Here is a 23097-nt window from a genome sequence, read left to right on the forward strand (position 1 = left end):
AGCGGCGCGAAACCCTGTCATTTTAATATTAGTTTCATTAAAATTGCATCACCGTGACGTTAGAATCTCGGCATTTTGTGAATAAGCGTGTATTACAAGGCCCCCTTTAAAGTCCATTTTATCAAGTTAGGTCGAAAATACAATGTTGCTCATCACCATTAGCCTGGACTCCATTCTCCTCTTTTGGACTTCGTCCACATTGGACGAAGTCCAAAAGTTGAGAATGGCGTCCAGGCTATATTGCCATGGACGCAATGTACATTATGCGATCGCATACTCGATGACGAGGCGCATGATGTGCACACCGTTTGAAGCCAGAGACTAGAGAGCTGAATTCCAGCGAGCATAGTTCAGAAATCATATTTCATACAAAATCACACTTTATGCTTAGTTTTGCATGTTGTGAGATGTTATGAGAAAACATAACCTCAGCTAGTCAGGTCTTCAAGATCCTAGTTTACAGAAGAATATTGTGAGGCTGAGGGTACAAGTGGTATAAAGTATGGATTTTAGACTATGGGTCGCTGTTGATAAACCGTAAACACATTGTATGATCTAAGATGGTACGCACCTCGATAATGGAAAACTTCAACCGGGGAAATTTTCAACTTATTTCTTTCAAATTACGAATAATATTCTGGGGATCCCCGTTCCAAATTTGATACCAGAGAAAAGAATTACCTTAAATTTACCGATATTTGCAATTCACAATGGCAGCCATCCCTGTGTTATTTTTATGGAAAAAAATCGATTTCCTAAAATATGACATGGTAAAAATTTAAAAGTTGGAGAGACCGGAAATCTGTCCTCGAGGCGCATTGTACCTTAAGTGCAATAATGATGATAACAACAGGGATGATGACAATTCATCCTACTTCTATCTTAATGCCAATACGTGCTTAGTATGATCCAAGGGTGTATTCATGAGTACATGTAAATAAGCCTATTGATATGCAAAATAATTACACCACCATTATGTACGTATTGGCCGTTACTTTGTGTGTAGAAAGTGGCTCATGACCCTTGTGCTACTCCGATGCATATGAATCTCGTTCAAATTGTACTTGGATAAAATTGAATCGGATGGTTAGACACAGCTCGAAATGTCAACTTTCGGACAACAGTAGACACTAAGACACGACACTGCCTGCATATTTATCACATTACTTTATACAAGGCTAAACTTTTTTTTTCGATTTCATTAGCGCCTCGACCTTTGGATGGTACACCAATCTCGTCGGGTACATGTTTGCCTGGAGACTTTATGTGTGCTGACGGCCAGCGTTGTCTTAAACCCCACCAGCGATGCGATGGCTATTTCCAGTGTTGGAGTGATCTAAGCGATGAAAAAAACTGTACTTATCGTGAGTATAGGCTTATTCAATCCCTTAAGAGTCATTCGTCTAGCTTCAAGTTTATTTTAAGTTTCACTGATGATTTGTTGATACATTTCTGTACCTTATGATGATTAAATCATTCTACAATGACCAGTGGGTCATGATCCTGAATATGGCCAGTCATTATATGTTTCGTAAAACACCTTATTCAATATTCTCTCTGAAAAATCTAGAGGTTTCTCAGCGATTCTTCGTCTCAGACTACACTGCCATCTTCTTTACGCGTTCCAGTATGTGCGCATGCGTAGACGGCACTTTTAAACTTCCCCAGTCAATAGCTCTTTCCCCGAACAACCGGTTATTACCGTTTCGGAAAATGTCGGCAGGTAATTTGTTCTTTGCACGTATCAGAGTAAAAATGATGCATGCTATGTGACCGTAAATTGACGAACCACAGCACATAATGTGGACTAGGTATATGCATTGCATCGTATCCTATCATTCTCCATATCCCAAAAGTGGTAAAACATATTTTGGCAAAATGTGGTATTGGTGTGAATAGAATGCCGCCACTGCTTTGATTGCGTCGCAGTCGGGGTGCGCATTGTCATTTTTAACAAGGTCAGAATGCTTGTCTCAGTGGTCAATAGATTACAAAGTCATGCAGTACGAGCGGAATGGTACACTAGGCAATATTAGATGGACTTTCGGGTATTTTCAGTATTTTTATTCCACAAAACAGCTACGTGTTCGTTTTCTCCTGCTCGAACTTAATTAAATACACATTTTCTATGCATTAGAATTGTGCGCAATATAATAATCAAAATGAATTCTAGTCCGAGCTTAACTTCCGATGTCAATAACGTAACATTGGACATTACACAGAGGCTGTGTTAAAAATTGACCTCTCGAAAGTTTCAGCTAGCGAAGCTGTAAGCTACTAACGCACTGAGTAACAAACAAACAAACAAACAAACAAACAAACAACAAACAAACACAAAACAAAAAACCAATCATCGAACAAAAGAAAACACAAACTGCAAACTAATATCAAAAGGTACAGCCGCCGCACCTGTAGCGTTGCACACAACGATTAAATTGCCACTGAAAAGAAAGATACATACACATAACGTACCATTGCAGCTCCGTGCGGACCTGATGAATTCACTTGTGACGGCGCAGGCGAATACGGAGTCTGTATTCACAAAAACTACAAATGTGATGGGATCTACCATTGCCTTAGAGGAGAGGACGAAGAGGGTTGTGGTGAGTATATGTCACTGACAGTGCATGGAATTGTGTCAAAATCGTCACGAACTTTGCATTTATTTCAGAATACTTTTAAAAAAGCTACAACACTACACGCGGTGCAACGTGCAACTTGCTAAGCATGAAAATACTAGTACTTGTGTGTTTTTGTTGACATGTCTCAGGAAAAAGGGTCAGTCGGTCGGGAACTTTATTTTTCATTTTTCATTTTATTTGGGTGTGTGAAAACAGCAAAATTAGGCAAAATCCATTGCGTTGAGTTTTGAAAATGAGAAAAAAGTTTAGGGTCGGAAGATTGACTATAGGGTAGGTCTAAAACATAATTTTTTTATTTGGCCTCGGGATACAGTCCTTCAAGAGCATGAACAGTTGTCGAAATGGAACCTTCCAATTTTTTATTCTAAAACTGTACCTTGGTGTGCGGTCGAGTAGACCTCATCCAATGCTTTAATTGGTAGAATTGGAGTATATTGAGATATTAGTGGACGGAATTTAATCGGCCACAATGCAAGACAATTATCACTACCTTTTTGAGCAATCACACAAAAATAAGAAACAAAGGTCGTGCTGAATCATTTGAAGATTGAAACCCTTCCTACCGAATATTCTATGGAAAAAAACACGTTTTTGCCCGGTCTTTGATTCTCCTCGAACTTTGACCTTTGCTTCAAAGCTACCTGCCAGGATGACTTCCGGTGTGACGTAGATAAGAATGGTCTCGGTAAGTGTATACCGTACGAGAAAAGGCGTGACAGATTTCCAGATTGTATGGATCGAAGTGATGAACTACTCGACAGCCCATATGGTGAGTGTGCCTGTTTGAAGACTAAAATTAAATTAATCAATTAATTAATTAAATTAATCAATCTAATCGTTGTATCAAACTTGAAGGCCGGAAAATTTCAATTTAATTTCAATTTAATTATTTAATTGATTTATGTAATGATAACCAGCAAAAGTACAGAGCGATGTCAATGGATGAGTGTCAGTGTCAAACGAATGTTAGCCGAGTCAACGGTTAACATATAACACACGAAATATCTGTAGGTCAACGTAGCGGCAAAATGGTTTCTTTGCTTACGGCCGAGGGACCGTCGATAATCAAACTTAAAGCTGGCTCACGGCCAGCGTACGGCCTCAGTTGATAGTACCCACTCTTTATAAAAATGAGAGTTCATACGCGAAATGAAAAAATCGATGACGTCAGTTTGATGCCTTTATTTACGCGCACACAGGCAATGGTAGATCCAGGATAGTTCTCAAGTCTTCAAGAGAATGCCTGAAATAATCTTTAATCAAACTCAGCTCAAGATGATAGAACTTTTTAAGCGTATTTGCCTCATATATAGGAACATACCTGACACATTTCTACTCTGTAAATAACACAAAGATAGTGCAGTACACTTTTAAAGAAGTGAATATCGTTAGTAGAACGCATGCCAATTCTCACACAGACCCTCTAGAATATATGGTTCTCACTACACATTTAATATGAATTTTAAATGGTCTTTGTCGCTGCACTGGTCCGATCTGGTCAGATCTACACTATATCAGTTTTAACCCAGAGGGGAAAATCACAACGTAGTGTTGTAATCCATTTACTCTCCACTCGCTTTTATACACTCTGATCCTAGTTTACAAAACCTGCATGCGCCAAATTCCTTATGCTACTTTGACGCACGCAACAAAACAAAAACGAGCTTTCACCCGCATCCCTTCCCCGAAACAAAGAAATGACGTAGGCCCCGCGTCAGCTTTTGTAGTCGACCGCCCCTATCTTTGTACGAGGACGAGGACAACAATCGCATTTTTGGCAACTAGTTCGTGTATACTTAGCTAAGATTCTCATATAAGTATATATATATATAGGGGAGGCATCAAAGCAAAGTTGTTGTCTTAATATATTCAGTGTAATATATAGTGCAATATATTCTATGTAAAATACACCCAATGTGATGCCACCATCTTACACTCTAGTCTCTTAACATTTACACATTAGCGGACTCATGCGGTCAAAATGTGACAGCGTCACCACTGCCAGCCTCGCTCTACTCACGAAGATACCCGGAGCCGTACGATAGGAACGAATCGTGCGAAGTGCTCATCATATCAGAAGAGGACACCTGTATAGCTATCTCATTCCTCGACATGAACGTCGAAACCCACAAAGCCTGTGAGAACGACTACGTCCGTGTGGGTAGAGTTCATCAATTTTGGTTTAATCAGTCTGTTTGATTTAATTTGACTATTTTTTGAAGTAAGGCTAAGCCATCGACTAAACTTAATTCGACGTGAATCCGCTAGTGCTATAAGTAACGACAGTCATCGCCCGCTTTGTAATTGGACACCATGGACAAAACGTGCGCTACCCCAATATTAGGCAAATATAAAACGCGATGATTGTAGTGCTCGTTTTGGTTCCACCGATTAAAAATCAGTGATTATAAGATATGGTGCATATTACAGTGGATATATATTTCAAATAAACTTAGAGACTGCACAGAGAAAGGTGCAAATGTAAGGGTACACAGACAGAGAGACGACCGACGGAAACGAAGAAGGAAATACGATTGTTTGGCTGTAAACAGGAATATTTGTAACCTCAAAAGTGTGTTCATATATATGTCAGTGATTGTCATTGTTTTTCACGAGTGGCTAGGTATATCACTATTGCTTTTCTTTTTGATGACATCATGCCTTCGATTTTCTATGACGTCACAGATCACCGATCCGAAAACGCTGGAGAGTGTGAAGCTGTGCGGGGCCAATCTGCCTGATCGATGGATCTCCACATCGAACGCTGCGTCGGTCCTGTTCCGTTCGGACAGCGCGCACCATAGCATAGGGTTTCATCTATTATACCAAACTACGCCGTGCCCCAGTAGCCTGATGAAATGGAAAGCCAAAAGTGGTCCGTTGTAAGTTTTTTCTTTAGTCAGCTCTGGAAACTAAAATGCAGATATACACGACTCTCCTGGTCACAAGCATATTGCCTACTTTTAGCCATAAAAAACAAACAAACAAACAAACAAAACAAACAAAACAAACAAACAAATCAGAGGAAAAGGAAATGAGCCTCTGCTGTTGTATGTTTGAACCAACTTTATTCAGATTCATTGAAGTTGCTGATATTGTCTGTCAGTAGCGCATTTTGAAAGACCAGGGCAACATGTCGAATTAGATCCAATACGCATACAGTGTGGTGTGTTAACTGTACCTCTCCGCCACACTAGAAACGTTTCCCGTATGTAAGGTTTTGATGATTGGAGAGATAGAGAGCATCTGACGAAGACAGGTATGTAGACTAACAGTAAAAGTATATGGCAATGTAGTCTATCCACATTTTGTGTCGCGTTTTGGTCCATATATTGCCAGAAACTTAACTTTGCTTATAAGCGACGATTCACTGTAGCGTAAGTGCGCTGATTAAAATATCGAAATCGTGAAATTATGGGACCGCCAAATCTACCCAGTGAAAACCGACTGCGTTTAATGAAAATCATGAGTTATACAAAGTAAGTCAAATTTTATTTTCTTGACTTGGAGTCTTCCGTCCAAAATCTTGCTGAAGGCCCTTTTCTATGAAATCGTGTAAAAAGCATACGAGTACTTTGTAATCCCTTTTACGTGACCCTTTTCAGTGACACAAGGATCAAAATCTAGTTAGGATAGGAAACTTCTACAGAAGAGAACTTACATAACAGCACAGAGATTCGTGAACTTTAAATTAAAACTACGTAATCGGCTAAACTATGCGTGTTTCACTCATCTGACATTGATGTGCCACTCTTTTGTCTGACACCTTCTTTGGACTTGCAATAAAGTTCCGGACATAAATGATTAGCAAACTCCCCTTCAAACGAGTGGTATATTCCAGATGACAAAACGTAAATAAGCTTAACTGATCTTTCTAGTTCCCCTTTTCGAAATCGGCCATATTTAGAAGAAAAATGATGTTTCAATGATTTGTCTACAGTGTTCAGAAGATTCGTGTGGCGGTGGAATGCGCTCCAGGGACGTCACCTGCGAGCCACGCGAAGACGTTTCGGTTCCCCCCAAGGAAAGGGAGAAAGGTTGTCCCGGAATAATGCCTGACCGACAAGAAACCTGCAACAACGAGTTATGCTCTGGTAAAAATGAACTGTTTTTAACGTTTCATGACAGTTAAAGGGCGTAAACAGTTATCTCCACACATAACAGAAATAAGTCTCATGTTTTTGCATTGCTTTCATGACTAGCGAACTTTCATTTTACAAGGGTAACTGACACAAATGCGTTCACTTGAGATGCAAATGAGAGAGAGAGAGAGAGAGAGAGAGAGAGAGAGAGAGAGAGAGAGAGAGAGAGAGAGAGAGAGAGAGAGAGAGAGAGAGAGGTGTCTTATACCCGTTTTTGACACAAATGTCGTTCCTGTTGCATGAGCGAGATTTTTTATTTTCATCGACAGCAAACAGAGTAACTTTGTTGTCACTGACGCTGAACCTTGCCACCCTACTGACTCTGAGCACAAAACAGCGATTGCTTGCGGGGATTGTCAGTACTTCTGCAGCCCTTCAACTTGTACACTATCTCTTGATTAATTACATAATGTTAAAGGAAGGCTGTCGTCGGAACTGCCCGTGCACGGCTTTCTTTTTTACAAACAATGTTTTTGCATACATGATATCTACATGCATCACTTCAACATAGCTGCAACATTGAAATTTTACGATATTCATTGTTAACAAGCATGTTTCAACTTTCACCAATCGCCATCCTACCCAGATGCAGTGTTTACATCGGTCTTAGGGGTCCTTGGCAACCTTAGAGCAGAGTTCCGACGATAGCCTCCCAGCCTCCCTTTAATCATGTCATTTTTCAACAGATGATATTTGTCGTCAAGAGATCAGACACTGCTGCACGACAATCAATAAACTGGACGGATATCGAAACGGTGTCAACTGCGCCTACAGCATTGTCAACAGGAATGGCTGTGTAAATATAACAATTATGACCATGGCTTTACCAGAGAATGAAGACTGCAGCTTAGACTATATCAAGGTAATGTTGTATTACCTGTATTACCTCAAATGTAATAATGAAGCTAATCTCATGTGTCCAACCAACCCGATATGTGATAACACTTAACCCAATATGCAATACATCATTTGAAATAACATGATGCGAATCCAATATCTCACAAACTTTTCTAAGTCTGTCGGACCCCTGACCGATTGGATCTAGGTTAATTGGACCCCGTAATTTATTGTATTTATTATTCACACTTTTAATAAACGTCAATGTTATTCGAAAGAGTAATTTCAATCGGGGCTCCAACTCTTCGTGAATCACCGAGGACATCATAACCACCAAATAAGGAAAAAAATCTTACTATGTAGGAAACTCATACGAAGGATCATTTTCTATGTAAATACTTTAAAATTTACCTTAAAATTGTTCACATTTTAAGCACACTTCAATTTATGCGGCAAAGAATTCCAAATCTTTGTAGAACGATACTTAAAACTTCTCTGGCCTGTACAGAGGGTGACCGTCAGAATTATATTACAATCCACATTCTGTATGTAGAATGTGCATGTCTGGCATGTTAACTTTCCAAAGTAGATTTCATCAGTACAAAACACGGCCGAGCGTTTGCAGCCACACATTCGAAAGCTGAAGTTGCAAGAGAGTTATAAATTCTATGTCTTATTGAAATTAACATTAAATAAAGACAATGAGTCCATTGGAGAAAAATCACAAGGTAACCATGATTGTTAGAAAATTAAACCATTTCACTGATATCGAATTATGAAGATTAGGACATCCTCAAATGATGTAGCTCGTTATCTCTGTTAAATAACAAAATTTTCTGGGCCGATTCCGGTTTGTCTCTTGATGTAGTGGATTTCTTGTTTCAACAAGCAGCAATCAAATCAACAAACCAAAATCTATCGTTCAAGCTATCGAGGTTACTGAGAACAGTTCAATTGGACGCATTTCCGTCTTTTTTGCTTGAGTATATACCTAGTGTGTAATTTTAATCACTCTTTACAACAAAACGTTCCATTCTCGAACGTAATCCCCATCATATATATATTATTGGAGCCCAGCAGACAGTAAGTGCCATTTTATCTGAACGTTCAGTTCGCAGATGCGCGCAAAGAGTCTTTGACCAAGAAGTTTTGCGGCTCAACCACGGCAACGCAAGAGCCCGCGCTGACGTGGAACTCCTATTCCGGCATCGTGAACATTACATTTCACAGTGACGGGAAGAAAACCGGCAAGGAAGACGGCTACGTTCTCATTTACGACTTTGTGGCATGCGGCGTATGGCACGTGTCGCCATGGAGCCAGGTATTTGTTAAAGTCACTTGACCACTACACGTTTTACATTATTTCGATGCATGTATATCCATCCATTTGTTGAAAAATGGCCGTGTCAGCCATGCTTTCTCTTCAAACGTCAGTAGAACTACAAACGTAATGCAAACACGATAAAGACACCTAATCAAATTAGTTTTAACGTACACTGTTTATCAATGCCGGATCATGTACAGTAGTTGTTGATTTTGCGTTTAATCTGATGTTTTAAGTTAATTTCCAGTTTCAAGTAAACATTACGACGTCCAATCCATCTAAACGGAGCTACATGATCAACGTTTACTTTCTGTGGTGCAATACGGATTTTCTCAACTCTTTCAATAATCAAGATTTACTTATACCAACATTGTGTGCCTTTCTCAGTGCCCGGTGACCTGTGGGGAGGGGACGAAGTTTCGCCAAGTTCAGTGCAGAAGTCGAGCAACCTTGACGGTGGAGCCTGACTCCTACTGCCGGGGGCCAAAACCCCCAACAACGGAACAGTGTGTTGGCAGCCAACCCTGTGAAGACCCTGCTTGTGAGTAATAACTTTAAATCATTAAAAAAGAGAAGTTTGCAACCCCCCCCCCAAAAAAAAAATAATAATAAAGAAACAAAAAACAAATAAAGAAAAACTTAGCAATTGGAAATAGAAAAATTATCTAATATTAAAGGTACACTTACCTCATTGTAACATTTTTATGTTGAAAAATGTTATATAAAGTTGCTATTTTGTCACCGTAAAGTCGAGTAATAATCGCTTACACACAACCAAGGAATAAGTGACGTCAACAGGAACCTCGGTGTATTTTATACAGAGATTCCGATAAGGGAGCATTCGTTATTTACGGGAGGGGGGGGGGGTTGGTGGAAATCAGGGGGGGGTTGACTTTTACAAAACCGCTTTTTAGGGGGGTCAAATTTTACAATCAATGATTGAAGGGGGGGTCAAATTTTACAAAGGTTTGTATTGATTATGGAGAACAAAATTGACTTTGGAATTTCACCGAAATGTTGCTTGTGTAACCGATGTTTCGAGACGGCAGAATAATAACCGACCGAAGCTCAGCCAAATTTATTTCTCTAGCAGGGCCAACAAGTCCGAGACTGGCGTTAACCTCTCTAGAGCAGCAACAAAGCATGTAGCCTGAGTACAGGTCTGTGTGTTCCTGGCGTATACGGCCTCCACCACAGCCCTGCAACGGTCTGTGGAGATAACTGGGGTCTCTGCAGCGAGATTCAAATGGGATCTCCATGGGTAAACAACTTGTAGAGTATGTTATGTTTCAGAAAATGAGTGGTTTGGACGTTAGGAGAAGTCAATCGCATCTTTTCTGGGATTGTTTAGGAGGTAAAGGTAGGCAGGGAAAGGATTTTGCCCCAATAGAGCAGAATTTCGGCCAAAAAGACCCTTTAGTCTTCATTGCGGTCCAGATCCAGGCCGCAGAGACCTCAAGTCTGTTCAAAGACCATTGCAGGGCTTTGGTAGAGGCCATATAATGCTGGGAACACACGTGCACACACCTGTACGCAGGGCTACACAGCATGGGGCATGAAATGAGGAACCAACACACAGTCATAAATGTAACAAACAACTTCTGTATATTACTATATTGTGTCAAATATCAGGGTCTACATATAAAATAGTAAAACCGTACTTCAAAACTATAAATATTACTCCATGGTAACAGTAACCGTACTGATCGACCTCCCGACGGCAGGAGTCACACTTTCAGAACAAAAACTCTGTTCAAACCCTTTCTAATGCTTAACATTAAATTCTATGGAAAACTTAACGTTACCGCAGAGGTACCTCAGACTTGACCACGCGGCTGGGAAACACAAATAGTTCACACGCGACTTTAACTATGTTCGATGATGAGCACAATTGTAAGTCCCGTGTAATGTCTGCACATGAAAGTCGGCGACAACACACGCAATTCACTGCTAAGCAGCGTCCAGTTCAGCTACCACGGGAGCAGCCATCTTAGAAGTTAGATCTTTGTTTACACTTCCGGTCGGGACATGCCGAACTAATCTGAAGTCTTCCTCTGCTAACTCCGCGCATCGACAAAAGTTCAGTGGAACGATCATAAATAATGTTATCATGACAATCTCAGACATCTGACTGAACTCATAAACGGAATAAAGTTCACGGTTAACACACAATTTGCTGCAGAAAGATCAGCTTTCAACTTGTGGTGATATTATCATCTTAGCGTGCAGTGCGTATATTGCAAATATACGGCACGGCTTTCACTTGTGTGAGCAATGTTCGTTCCATCGACTAAAGTAGAGGATGGCGTAGGGTTTAAATAAACAGTCCGATCCGCATAAAATTCGATCTCTGCCACTCACCGGTTTCTTTACATATCTGCTGACTTGAGTAAGACTCAAAATAGAGAAATATCTGACTTAAAAAAGCACACGCTGACACTCAAACATTCCAGTGCCAGTGCAGCATGCAACGTAAAACACTCTCTGAAAAGTTCCCGTCTTGGACTCCCTAGGTATACAGTGATAACACACAAGAACTCCCAGGCAAAATAGAAAATACACAGGTCCTCCATACATAATCTATGAGAAGCTATGAATAATTTCTTTTAAATACAAAACTAGCTAAATCTGTGTATTTATAGACTCTTGATTATTGATATTAATTTACTTGATAAGACTAGGGTAGTTACCAGTGCATGTGTGGGCAAGAAATTTGATTTTGGAATTTCACCGAATTGTTAATTCACTATCTTGTCAGAGGAAACTATGAATATTTTTTTTCCAATATAAAACTAGTTAAATCTGTCTATTTATCTACGCTTGATTATTGATATTAATTTACTTGATTAGACTAGGGTGGTAACAAGTGGATGTTTGTGCAAGAAATTTGATTTTGGAATGTCACCGAAATGTTGATTCACTATCTTGTCTATATGGAAACTATGAATAATTTTTTTCCAATATAAAACTAGGCAAATCTGTATATTTATCAACTCTTGATTATTGATATTAGTGTACTTGATTAGACTAGAGCGATTACAAGTTCATGTGTGTGCAAAAAATTTGATTTTGGCATTTCACCAAAAATGTTGATTCTCTAGTATGTGAGGAAACTTTTTCAGCCCGGGGCCACAGGGTGCAAAGGGTTAATGAATCAAATCTGATGAAATTTTTTTTTCATGGGGGGGGGGGGGTCACATTTTACAATTGATGAATTGAGGGGGGGGTCAAATTTTAGAAATTTGATTTGGAGGGGGGTCGCTTTTTACGTTTCATTTGTCGCTCAAATTCCACCAACCCCCCCTCCCCGTAAATAACGAATGCTCCCTAATTCCGTTTGATTAGAGCAGTCATCGGGTATGGTTATGACATTTGCCTTTCTGGTGGAAACTTACCGGAAATTATGACATTGTTGTCTTGTATCCGTTCTGGTAGTAGGCGGGGCTGCAGCTGTATTCTGCCGACCTCTTTTTCAGCGTTTTCATGGCTGTTGAATGCAATCTACTTGTTAAAACACATAAAGTTGATATCATGGATGCCCACGTTTATCGTTTTCTCTTTCAGTGTCGAACGCCCAGATGAATTTGTCGTTTAAGAATAATGGTACAAGTACTGATCACTCGCGACTTCGCAATTTAATAATAACTGACATTAACTTTGCCAACCGAAGTCTATGCTTTCAAGATCGTTTACAAAACAATGTGGTTTGCAACGGCTCTGCCCTATGGTCTTCCTACGACGCACTTCTCAAATTTATAGGATGAACGCCGCTGCATATTAAAGTCTCAAGGCAGGCAATTGAAAGTGCTTTTTAAATGACGTCGCTCGATCGTCTGGACGGCAAACAATCTTGCCAGCAGGCATTCCACCGTAATCGTTGATTTTGCCCTTAGGTTCGGTTGTTCCTGTAAAGATGGACTTCATTTAAGATTGTGGTCTGACGAAGATTTTTATGCACTTCACCAACCCTGAGATTCCGGCTATATGTCGAGACTAAAATACTTTTATGTTCTTTCTCTTTTCTCGACAGTATTGACGAGGTTCAGCAAAAACTACGATAAAAGTTGGTGCTCGCAAATTGCAGGCAGGACAATTGACGCGCAAATCTGTCAGGAGTTTTTCAATCTTTATCGGCAGACAAACAAGTTTGCAGGAGTACCTTACTCCAGCCAAATCAAATGGCAAGGTAATGTTGAAAGTCAATACAATGGTGTGCCAAATTGTGGGTGAGATTTCAAATAAAAGGACCGTATTCGAAACAAACGGTTTGATTTTCAGAAATACAAAACCTTCCTTCTCGAAGTTTCACTAGGTCGTTTGACTTTCATTGTCAGCTTTGTGACTGACATGAATTTCTATCCTTTGTTGAATTTTCCACTCAACAATCAATCGTCATATTGCACACTAACTTAGTCAAAGCAACTATGAGATTATCAAATGATTATCGCCCTTTCGAGTTACAAAATGTATTCTTGATACACAATACGGATATAGATCACCGAAAATTCATTATGCTTTCGCTTTTTTAGCTTTTTAATCTAGCTTTAAATTCTCTCATTTCTAAAACACACTTTTCTTGATGACGTTTCTTTGATGTACAGCTGAAGTTTTCATTTCTGTGTCATTTTTGTATTTTTGCATGCTAATGTGTTAAGTTTGGCAAAACGGGTTTCACGTAGGATAAACTCCAAACACAATATCATGCCAAAAGTTCAAGTGTGCATCTATGATCGGTTGTATTTTCTAGATTTCCTTACCTTCAGTTCGTCACAAGACTACACTGACCTGCGTAAACTGTTGAAGTTCAACAAGAATGAACTTGCTGAGTTTGGTCACCAACTCCAAGATTTCGTTCTCCAGTGTTCGTTCAACGACGAAATGTGCGACATACCAAGGTAACCTCCTATGCTAACAATGTTCCCTTCCTAGCCAGCGCTTGCAAAGTTAACGCTTATTGAACAGGCGTGGTCTATCCTGATCTTTACAGAACTCCGATGGCCAGTCATGCAAATCAATCATAATCATCACGATTGGAACAATATTTTACGATAAATGCAAGGTGAAATGTATTACATGTACATTGCAAGGAAAAGAATAATACGTTTTAGTGCGCCTCAAATTTCCCTCAACTCAGGCGATGGTCAGAAACAAATCTATTTTTTTCGTTATTTTTTTTTTAAATTTGCGTGATGGCGCAAATCAAGGCATATTTGTTTACTTTATTCGGCATCGATGACAGTACGCAAGGCATGAAAACAACGCGCTTATGTTCACTGCAATCCCATCAGAGTTTACACATAGGAACGTCTTCTCCGCCTTCTGCTTCACCGGCCATTTCAAAGCCCTCTCGATCAACGATCTTTGATTAATTAACTCACAGTGTTGGGCAGAAATTTGCAATCTCTCCACCTCAAAGCCGACCGGTTCATGCAAACATGTTAATGTGTTTTTCCCCTTTTCAGTGACTTCATTCAGACACAGAATGACGAATACGGTAACTGTTACACGTACAACCACGGACAAGATGGCGCCAGATTGAAATACACTAATGGTGAAATAGTTGGAACAGGTTTGTACTTTGCCACCACAAATTCTGGTATAATTATACGTTTTGGTGTACATGTATTATAATTGGACAACCTTTGCTGAATGGACATGATGAGATGCGCTCAGATTTGTTTCCGAATGATTAGAAAATCTCTTTAGAAAGCTCCAACACCGCTGCACAATGTGAAAAGTCAGGAAACATTTTTGAAATGGTATGTGTTAGATGCGCTGATATCAACTAACATGCTCTGCAATAAAATGTAGCGTTCAACTCAGGACTATATATCAGTGACATGGCGCTACAATAGATCATAAAGCTATATGCGATACTTATCGCGAGCGAATACATTTATTATAGGTTTAAAGTTGACACTGTACATCGAACAAGACGAGTACGTCCCCTTCTACGGACAGGACGCCGGTGTTCGAGTATTAATTCACCAACCCGGAATCACCCCTTTCCCGGAGGATTATGGCGTCACCGTGCCGCCTGGCAAGAAAGCCGGCATCGCTATCAGACGGGTGAGTTCGGCTCTCCTATGTCGACACTTTGACTGGGTTTTCAAGATAACCAAATTATATGTCTAGATATCACATGCCAAGCCTTGATGAAGAAAATGATGAGTCACACATCTTTGTGTGTAAACTAGATTTTTTTAATGTGAGATATTGACGCAGTCTCACAAACCACTCTTTCCGATGAGACACATCTCAAATGAAGTAATTACTATGTAACAGTTTACTAAGAAGTCTTGACTAAAATAGCTTTTACATTAAGGTAATATTGCGCCTCGAAAGTGAAAGATTTAAATTTTTGCCAAAATTGTTCTCAACGAAACTTTCAACCATTCTTTACCAAGGTAAGGATAAAAGTTGGGGACCACAGTGCAAAGTTTGGTAATAGAGAAAATACCCATTTACCGATATTAAATTCCAAAATGGCCGCCACCCCTGTGTTAATTTATAACTCTACGGGGAAATGCAACTTTTATTTTTTCGAAAAACAAAGACGGTGATTTTATTCTTACTCAAAGACCTTTAAAATGAGCTCGCACAATTGGTAGACCGAAACGTAATTTAAAAATCTGATAGTCCAATATCTGCCCTCAAGGCGCATTCTACCTCATAGCATTTTTTCACCGAGAATTTAAAACTCTTGCAAAGCAATCAGTGGCCATCATACCTGAATATGTGTAATATCTGATAGCCATTCAATAAAATCAAGTAACACAAACATCACACCATTAACAAGCATAGCAAATATACACGAGACAAAACATATATTCAAATCCAAGAAAGAAATATATTTGGTAATCAAGAAGCGATATCAGACATGCTGCACGCAACTCATCTCAGTCTGGGATTACTAAATGCAACCGTGGCACTTAATTACTGTTCTCATCACTAACACGTGGGATTATTTTAGTAAAAATGACGTAACCATGAAATATAGGAAATTATCAATCGCCTGTTGGTTCACTGTTTAGTGATGCTAGTGAGCAAGAACAATGCCTCTCCAATCAGGAGGATGACTCTCTCTTTTATGACTACCTAATTAACACACCTCTTTCAGGACTCTTACATCATGAAAGGTTCCCCATTTCTCGATTGCATCGATCAACGAGATTACCGGTCAATCTATGGCAAGGAAAGCTACTACACAACTGCCGTAAGTCTCTCTAATTTTCCCGTGTTATTTTTGTGTCTTTGTCTTATCAAACGATCCGGTACTTGTCAACAAGTATGCAGATTGAGGAGTCAGCTTCAGTTTTATACTGGTTCGTTATGGTTAGTTCGTAAATCTTTTCTTGATTTGCTTGCATTTTATCTTATCCATTTTTTTCCTTTACCTAACCATGCCTAAACAGGTATGTCATAAGTCCAGGGTTAATTTGTACATCAAGGAGCTGTGCGGATGTGCAGATACTATCTGGTTGGAAAAGTCTGGTACTCCCCCTTGCAATATCAGGCAAGAAGAGCAGGGTAGGTTGGCTTATTTTTCATTTCTCATTCTCCAGTAATTACAATCTCTCTCTCTCTCTCTCTCTCTCTCTCTCTCTCTCTCTCTCTCTCTCTCTCTCTCTCTCTCTCTCTCTCTCTCTCTCTCTCTCTCTCTCTCTCTCTCTCTCTCTCTGCGAATCATTTTAAACAAATTTGAAGTCACTGTCAACATCAGATACCGACTTAAATGATCACGGCTTCCTAGTTTGGCGTGATCGTAAGGAGAGAGAGAGAGAGAGAGAGAGAGAGAGAGAGAGAGAGAGAGAGAGAGAGAGAGAGAGAGAGAGAGAGAGAGAGAGAGAGAGAGAGAGAGCCTGACCCATCTCGTACGGCGATCAGTCACTTGCATCGCATAAGTAACTACTTTGCCGGTTGACACTCTAGCTGACTTCGTCCCCGATGCGACAGCGATAGCGATGACAGATATCGTTCAACTTCAAACTATTCAATGCACTATAGGATTCAGTGCTGTCATGACAACTTTTGAAAATTTGAAATGTCTTGTATTATTTCTATTTCGCTTACAGAACGCTGTAGACAGTTCGTCCGATTCCTTTACCTTCGTGGAATTCTTAAGAACGATTGCAAGCAGTCATGTAGGTTAGTAAACCTTTTTAACAGTGTGCTACATTTCCTCTGCGACTCAGTCGATGGATTAAGTAGATAGATATAAGGACAGACGTAAACTCTGAGAACAAGACTTGTAGTATCACAAAATATGTCTTAAACTAACAGAAGCAAACACTTATTATAGTGCATTTTTATTTTTCGCTTGAAGTCTTTTCTTGTGTTTGTTCTTTACAATTAATTAATTTTACTATTTTATATTATGCTATTTAATGTGTATACACAAGGACATATATTAAATGCATATACTTGGTACTCTGTTGCTGAGCAAAGTATGTGAAATAAAGGTCGAATTGTACCTTATAGTTAGTTCTCTTAATTTTTATAGAATTACCTGTTGCTTATATATGAATTCACTTAAAGTCGTTTCGTCTATAAAACGCAACAATCTGATAAAACACAGGCATTCTTTTTCTTGACACCTTTTGTATAGAATCACTTCTAAAACTTTGGAAAGGACACATGCATCGTTTGCGTTGTCTTATCGCCTTTTGAATGTAAATGAATATTGGGACTATGTGCAGATGGCACCCGTGACATTTTACTGTTAGTGTAGACAAAACGATACATTATATAGTCAACGATAGACCGAGATAACAGAATACGTTAAAGGACATTGGCAGCAGCAACCGACGTACAGTAACGCTCATGTACATGTAACGCAACATTGAAAGATATTGACGTTTAAAGGGTTGGGACAAGAACGGAAAAAAAAGACCACGGTTGATAGTTACAAATCGATCAGAAACAAATGAAATGACTGTAAACAGTTAAAGCTAATTAACGCTATCTATTTCTCTAACCCATCCAGACGAATCGACTACTCGTCGACTATGTCACTATCGCAATGGCCGTCCAACAAGCATATGGTGAGTAACATCGTTCATCGATGGCTTACTCAAGGGCTCTGTAAAGTAACCTATGTTATGAATTTCGCCTTTCCACATTGGAAAGCAGGCGAAAATTTTTAGACACTCTTTTTCTTTATAAAATCCTTCACTCAGTTTATAGTGTACCAGATGTTCTTGCACAGATTCATTTTAACGTTCCTGATTTTACATTGCGTCTTGCTGTTCTTTTTAGACCAGTGTCAGCACGTACTAATATCTTGAAACACTCATTTTTATCACGATCTCAGACATATTTTAATTCTATCTGTAACAAGCAAAATTTAGATATTTTTAATAACTTCAGTAATTTTCGTCATGGATAATGTAAGATCCTTTTTTCTGAATAATTACTTTTTTCTGGATGTATATCTGTGTATCTTTCGCTTCATTGCTGTTTTTTGGTTTTTTCTTATGTGAATTCTCCTGTCTGTTTGTTTACGTTGTAACTGTTATATATTTTTCTCTTTTGTATTATATTTTTATTTTCAAACGAACCTGTTATTGGGGCAACCTGTTGGTTCGAGATTAAATTAAAAAAAATGCAATTATTCTTGATCTCACCTCTGAAATCTTGAAAGGTGATATTCCTGTCAGAGAGCATCGATTTCGGCAAGATGTAAACGTGGTGTAAAATGTGGGTACATTGTATGTATGTATGTATGTAGATACATACATAGATACATACATAGATACATACATAGATACATACATAGATACATACATAGATACATACATAGATACATACATACATACATACATACATACATACATACATACATATACATAGACATACATACATACATACATACATACATACATACATACATACATACATACTGTGATGTAGCCACTCGATAGTTAATATTATATGATATTTTATGACTTGAATTTAGTTTGTATGACTGACTATGAATGACCGACAGTGACCTATAGTAACCATGTATACAACAATACATATCGTTCATTCAAATGATTTTTCTTGCAGGGAGGATTAATAAAAACTCTGCGACCGACGAATTCTAAAGTTCCAGAGAAGATCGATGCAGACTCAGCGAGGTGAGTTTTTTGTTGAGGAGTCAATATAATGAAAAATGGCCATGATGAACAAAATGTACCAGTCGATGACAGTGTAATTTGTGCGCCAGGTAAGGGCTTGCATTGCCTTATTTATTTATTTATTTATTTATTTATTTATTTATTTATTTATTTATTTATTTATTTATTTATTTATTTATTTATAATGATAAATCAAATGACGATGAACGAAATATGTTAGCTATATTTCGGCTCACATAAAATGTATTGTCAGGTCTAGTATTGTTTTTAAAAATATACAACAAAATTACACCAGCCAAAGCAGACTAATACCTGGTGAACCATTCCACTGTCTTTTACAGGGATAATCTCCTAAAGCTTGAAGTTTCCTACGAGGTACCAAACAGTCGAAGCACGATCAGTAGCCCAAGATACACGGTAAGGTCATCAGTGCCTTCAGTATTGATCGAGACTTTGCAGTCCAAGATCATGTGCGTTATTTTATGCACAATGTTCTTTCTGTTCACAGAATGTAGGGAAAAAAACGCACGCGGTTTTTGCATTATCTCGGGTCAGCCAAATGGCCATATACTTCAGTTACTCTGTACAACTTGCTGACCTACTGCCGTTTACAAATCCTCTATAGCTTTGCAACACAGTAGTCAAGAAATAATTTAATAATAGGCATTGTTATAGCTATGTTAATATAGCCATTTGAATGAAATACCGAGGGCGGAAGTACCTTATGCAGTCAGTCATCAGCGGGCACTGCACTTTGTTTGATGACGATGCTGAAGTCAACATCTTAAGCTTTTCTCTGCGCTCCCTCTGCAGTTTGACCAACTGATTGCGGACATAGGAGGACTCTTTGGACTGTATCTGGGGATATCTCTCATCACGGTGGTGGAATTCATCGAATTCCTTTACGATATGTACTGTTACTTTATTTCCTGGAAGCGAGTCGACGAACGGCGACTGAAGAAGAATCGTGGCAACAAGATGTACGACCTCGCCCCCAGTCACAGCCCAGACGAATTCGGAACGCGAGTGTAAAATCCTAGATTGATTTTTTTTTAACATTTCTATCTTATTTTCAATTCCATCAATTTTACAGGAAACTTTATAGCGACCTTTAAAACTTCGAGGCTAAGACATAAGCAATTACTACATGAGACAAGTGTCTTCTTCCATATGTTAACCACTTGTTTAACAACTGCAAATTTGCATATATCCATATACAGAAAGGGCAGGGGTGTTAGCCAAAAATGGCGGCGCACTCGATTTTGCAGGACTATCCAAGTGGAAAAACATATGATTTGCTGCTACAGATACAGGTGACAGAATTCCTTGAACACTTTGTCTACAGCTGAGAGTACGTTTAGATTACCGCGACTGGGACGTGACGTACTTAGTGTAAATCGTTATTTACAAGTGGTTTAAGTGTGCCCCGCATTGAAGACCTCCTAGCTTACCCGTTGGAGATCCTGGCTCGTAATGAAAGCTGGAACTCCGCGGTCTCCGGATGTGTATGAAACTACATTATATCGGTCGGCCAACATTTTAATTATCGATATCAAAACGAATTGTGTTTAAAATTGTTCTGTGTATCTCAAATGACACATTATCGTTTGGTCGGGTGTGGACATTGTCAGAACACAATATTACTATCTTAAATATCGCTTTGTTTTTCCCAACATTCTTATAACCATAGACTCTAGGGTCTATGTTATAACCAAACGTAATAAAGGGGGTTTGCATTTTATGTAATTTTCTTTAAGCTATCATCTTTTATTTGTAGCTGCTATTCTTTGATGATCACTATGATTTAAATCGCGTGAGTCTGCAAGAGTCCTGTGGGTCAGACAGTCGTTGGGACAGTTTTCTGTGTGGATGTAATGACTTTGTAGGCCGATTCGAAGAAATGGCTAAAATTTAAGTCTGTAATTATAAACGCCACGTGACATCGATGTAACTGATGTTCGAAATGTTACTGGATATGCAAAAAGTTTTTTTACAATTTTGAAGAGTGAGTGCGGTGACCAAGCTTCAGTTTGAGATGGCACTATTGCAATAAAAATGTATATTTCTTATCTTAACCGAATAAATTTCAGCGTTTGAAATTAGCAATTTGTAAATAAAACTTTTACCATCCTCTTTCCAGGATATTTTAAGATTGTATTGTCGCTCATAAGTTTAACTGCAATATTTGTAGATTTAATGTTTACCTCTAGCAAAAAATAATTCCAGTAATTTCTTCTAGTAAGCAAAGCTAAAATATTTGTGATCTATGCATTTTGCTTTTGAATCAGTCACGTCTGATATCAAGAATTCTAGATAGAATTTCCAGCAGTGTTTGTGTGAGTACACCTGGTTGTCTGCAGCCTTGTATCAAGATGGACGCAATATGCTTCTAGTTAGACAATAGATTATCAAACGTATTGTCTTTTGGAATCACTGTATGTATAATGTGTGTAAAATCTCTATAGTTCCAACAATCTCTCTATCATTGTCATACATTATTGTTGTACCTGCGTATATGCAGCTTACTATGTTTTTGCCTCTGCAGTAATAAGATTTCACACTTGTCACAAATTCTGATATGTGTCGTTTTACAGTGAAATTCTATGTAAAGTCAACGTCCTCGTGTATAACGTAGGAAAATGTTAATTTGTTCATCATACATGGGGCAAGACGTCATTTATCTATTATCATTTTTGTACAGGTTAAGGTGATACAGGATATTATGAAATTCTCCAGTTCTTTTTACATCGTATAAATCTGATCGTGTTAAGATGTCTTTGTCTAATTATTCACTTCCTCACTCAGAGACACGAAACCATAAAGAGATTAAAACACTTACATTTGTATATACGTAATCAAAAATACAGACAAGAAACAAGAAACAGTACCACGCAAAAACAAAGAGTATAGAAATCGGCAAACAGATATTCAACAGGTTAAAGAAAAAAGAGACAAAAATGTACTAAAGTTGATTCAAGGACAGACGAATAACATGGTTGTGAAATTTAGAGACTGAAAATAACAGTTTGTAAGAAGATAGGTAAACGATCACGTGCACAAAAGACTTGAATGAAAACCATCGTTCTGGCTGTTAATCACGAGGTTTCAGTCAGAAATGACTCGTCAACATTTAGATGCTAGCCACGTGCAAATTCAGTTTGTAAATGCTTTGATTTGAACGGCAATTCATGTCAAAATCATCGGTAATTCAATCATTTCACCCACGTTCCTAGACAGGAATGAAATCCCATCCAAATAGCATTCAGGGAAAATTCCCTCACGTGATCATGATGGATGAGATTATTAGAATTGATAAGTCTTGCATGAAGTTCATTTCATGGAGACAATTTGATAACTTTTGAGATGCTCAGTCTTGCCGTAGATAAGTATACTCGTTCTACAGTGTTACATATAAAAGTTTAGAAAACAGGTTAACCGCAAGTTCAACGTTTTTTATTCTAGTCAGTGGAGAATACACAGATTTATGTTATAATTGTACATACATGTACGACATAGTGTTTCTTTAATGATAAAATAACTGTGTCTATATTGCTGCTGCGGTTTTCATGGAAGTTTCAGAAGAGGTCGATGCGGCAGTTACACGTACTTTGTGCTATTGTAATAAACTGATGTTAACGCCAGCATCGTCTCTGTGTCATGGTAGCGTCGTTTACATTGTTTTAAGATACACCCAAAACAAGGAAAACATGTACTGTGTAAACCTAGAAACCTGCAGCGGCAGGGGTTTAAAGGGGCAAAATCGGCCATTTTTCATGAATTTAGTTTGATACAAGATACTACTTATATTGTTTGACATGTTGAACGATACTTAATGAATGGGTGACTATGCATATATTCGACCCCGATTTTAGACAAATTAAATGAAACCATGGCGAAAATGAATTAATGGTCATGGCCATTAATTCATTTTCGCAGTGGTTTCATGTATCGTGTCTAAAACTGGGATCGGATGGTCACCCATTCATTAAGTATCGTTCAACATGTCAAACAATATAAGTAGTATCTTGTAT

The 23097-nt window shown here is 38.6% G+C and overlaps 1 protein-coding gene across 4 annotated transcripts in view; it reads left to right on the forward strand.

The window, feature by feature from the left end:
• LOC139147368 (acid-sensing ion channel 1-like) overlaps positions 1-22707 on the forward strand; it is a 41600-nt gene extending 18893 nt beyond the window's left edge. For all 4 annotated transcript variants that reach the window (XM_070718436.1, XM_070718437.1, XM_070718438.1 and 1 more), the window contains exons 3-22: positions 1206-1364; positions 2481-2603; positions 3280-3411; positions 4606-4799; positions 5328-5524; positions 6583-6736; positions 7471-7646; positions 8733-8942; positions 9333-9486; positions 12976-13131; positions 13693-13840; positions 14408-14514; positions 14851-15014; positions 16066-16161; positions 16361-16475; positions 17021-17093; positions 17932-17989; positions 18996-19066; positions 19408-19483; positions 19880-22707. In XM_070718436.1, the coding sequence (XP_070574537.1) occupies positions 5501-5524; positions 6583-6736; positions 7471-7646; positions 8733-8942; positions 9333-9486; positions 12976-13131; positions 13693-13840; positions 14408-14514; positions 14851-15014; positions 16066-16161; positions 16361-16475; positions 17021-17093; positions 17932-17989; positions 18996-19066; positions 19408-19483; positions 19880-20098 (2001 nt within the window). In that variant the 5' untranslated portion in view covers positions 1206-1364; positions 2481-2603; positions 3280-3411; positions 4606-4799; positions 5328-5500 and the 3' untranslated portion in view covers positions 20099-22707. The remainder of the gene's footprint in view (positions 1-1205; positions 1365-2480; positions 2604-3279; positions 3412-4605; positions 4800-5327; positions 5525-6582; positions 6737-7470; positions 7647-8732; positions 8943-9332; positions 9487-12975; positions 13132-13692; positions 13841-14407; positions 14515-14850; positions 15015-16065; positions 16162-16360; positions 16476-17020; positions 17094-17931; positions 17990-18995; positions 19067-19407; positions 19484-19879) is intronic.
• The last annotated feature ends 390 nt before the right edge of the window (positions 22708-23097 follow it).

The sequence above is a fragment of the Ptychodera flava genome, chromosome 13 (assembly GCF_041260155.1).
Source record: "Ptychodera flava strain L36383 chromosome 13, AS_Pfla_20210202, whole genome shotgun sequence".
NCBI lineage: Eukaryota > Metazoa > Hemichordata > Enteropneusta > Ptychoderidae > Ptychodera > Ptychodera flava.